At 67.2% G+C, this 2,448-nt stretch overlaps 1 protein-coding gene across 1 annotated transcript in view; it reads left to right on the top strand.

Moving 5' to 3' along the window:
- Positions 1-2,448, top strand: part of APC2 (APC2, WNT signaling pathway regulator) — a 25,216-nt gene that overhangs the window by 15,895 nt on the left and 6,873 nt on the right. The window contains 2 exon segments of the mRNA XM_019472208.1: positions 16-1,424; positions 1,427-2,432. Of these exon segments, the coding sequence (XP_019327753.1) occupies positions 16-1,424; positions 1,427-2,432 (2,415 nt within the window).

Raw genomic sequence — 2,448 nt, 5'->3', positions numbered from 1 at the left:
GCGGGAGAGCCTGAGCCGGGCGCATACGCTGCTGCGGCTGAAGACCGCCTACACCAGCCTGTCCAACGACAGCCTCAACAGCGGCAGCACCAGCGACGGCTACTGCACCAAGGAACACATGAAGCCCTGCACCAGGGCCGCCTTCCTCGAGCGGCCGAGCCGGCTCGACCTCAAGAGCATCCTGGGCAGCAAGCCAGAGCGGGTCGAACCCCCTGTGCTCAAGGGCAGAGACCCGGCCGAGCCAGACAAGCCGGAGCAGCGAGACCTGCCCGAACGGGCCAAGAAGACGGTGACTTTCCCCAGCCCCAAGGCACTGGACAAGGAGCCCGAGTGGAAGAAGGAGGCGGGCAGCAAGCTCTCCCCCGACCCCCAGGTCCGCACCATCAAACTCTCCCCGTCCTACCAGCACGTCCCCCTGCTCGAGAGCCTGGCCAAGAGCGGCGCGGCCGCCGGTGCCAGCCACCACCCCTCCCTCCTGGGCAGAAAGCAAGCCTGGCTCCCCCCTGCGCTGCTGCAGACGGCCGAGACCTTGAGCAAGATCCCGGAGAAGCTGCCTGCCCACCCGCCGGCCACGACGGAGCAGGAGTCGGTGCAGAAATACTCGGTGGAGGACACCCCGATCTGTTTCTCCCGGTGCAGCTCCCTCTCCTCCCTCTCCTCGGCTGACAATGTGCTGGACGGGCAGAGCCACAGCGAGAACGACCTGGACAGCGACTCCTCCCTGGAGATCCTGGAGATGGAGGAAGGGGACGGGGAAGGTGAGGATGGGGGGCAGGAGAAGGAGAAGGCAGCGGATCTGGGTCCGGCCACGCCGGTTAGGATTTCCCAGCCCATCACCATCCCCTTCCCGAAGCGCGACAAGATCTTCCTGCGGGAGTCATCACCATCACGCCAGGAGGACCTCACGCCCTCGAGCTCCTCGGAGAACTACATCCAGGAGACGCCGCTGGTGATGAGCCGCTGCAGCTCCGTCAGCTCCCTGGGCAGCTTCGAGAGCCCCTCCATTGCCAGCTCCATCCAGAGCGACCCTTGCAGTGAGATGATCAGTGGCACCATCAGTCCCAGCGAGCTGCCCGACAGCCCTGGGCAGACCATGCCACCCAGCCGCAGCAAGACACCCCTCTTCGAGCTGGGCTGCCAACCGGAGAAGGAGACCAGCCAGTTCAACATCCAGTGGGAGAACAACGTCAAGAAGTTCATGGAGATCACCGACTTCAAGGAACGCTTCCAGCTGCCCCAGGACCTGGACTCCATGGTCTACTTCACGGTGGAGAAACCCAACGAGAACTTCTCCTGCGCCTCCAGCCTGAGCGCCCTGCCCCTCCACGAGCACTATGTCCAGAAGGACGTGGAGCTCAAGCTGATGCCCACATTCCCAGAGAAGAACAGCCTGAATTTTGTGGCTCACGAGAAGCGGGAGGAGCGGGGTACCTGGAGGGCCGGGGGCGGGGCGCCCGCCCCGAGCCCCCCTCCGATGACGACATTGAGATCCTGAAGGAGTGCATCAGCTCCGCCATGCCCTCCCGCTTCCGCAAGGTGAAGACCTCCCTGCTCTCTGGCCAGGTCCTGCACCCCCAGACGAAGAAGCCGGTGCACGTCCCTGTCTACATGCTGGTGCCAGCCCACGCACACCCCGGTGTCCCCAAGCACCTGCGTGCCACCGCCCGCGACCTCTTCAAGGATGATGACTCCTTCACCGACTCGGCTGACGGGACCCCCGTCAACTTCTCCAGTGCTGCTTCGCTGAGCGACGAGACCCTGCGCTACCCGGCCGCCGAGGAGGCTGAGCGTCCCCGCGGCCCGGGGACGGGGCGCCCGGCAGGGGGGGACAACGGGGCAGCCAGCACCGGCACCGTCCCGGCTAGGAGAGCCGCCTCCAGCAGCTCGGCGCCTGCCCGGCTGAGCTCAGCCTGCAAAGGGAAAGCGGGGTCGAGCCGTGGCCAAGGCGGGGAGGGGAAGCGGGGCCAGCCCCCCCCGAAGAGTGGACCCGGCCTGGAGCTGGAGGTGGGGAGGACCAGTGGTCCCCCCGGGAGGAAGGATGCTCCCCGGGAGGACGGGGTGGCCTTCCAGTCACTGTGCCACACCACGCCGACGGAGGAAGCCGTCTACTGCTTCTACGAGCAGGACTCGGACGAGCTGCCCGAGGCAGGCAGGGAGGTGTCTGGCAGCAGAGCCCAGCCCGGCCGGGCACCCAGGAGGGAGCGCTGGGGCAGCTCCATCCCCCGCAGGGAGCCCGAGCCCGGTCCCCGGCCAGCGAAGGTGAAACCACAGAACAACCTCATCGCCGACGAGACGCCGCCGTGCTACTCCCTCAGCTCCTCCATGAGCTCCCTGAGCGATGCCAACCTCTCCGACGGTGAGGAGCGGGGCCAGCCCTGCGGCAAAGCCCCCCGGCCGCGGTCGGCTGCGGCGGTGGGTGAGTGACAGAGGCGGTCCCCCAGCCCCCCC

The sequence above is a fragment of the Aptenodytes forsteri genome, unplaced genomic scaffold, assembly GCF_000699145.1.
Source record: "Aptenodytes forsteri isolate BGI_AS27 unplaced genomic scaffold, ASM69914v1 Scaffold147, whole genome shotgun sequence".
Lineage (NCBI taxonomy): Eukaryota > Metazoa > Chordata > Aves > Sphenisciformes > Spheniscidae > Aptenodytes > Aptenodytes forsteri.
This window is presented reverse-complemented; position numbering and strand designations above follow the sequence as displayed.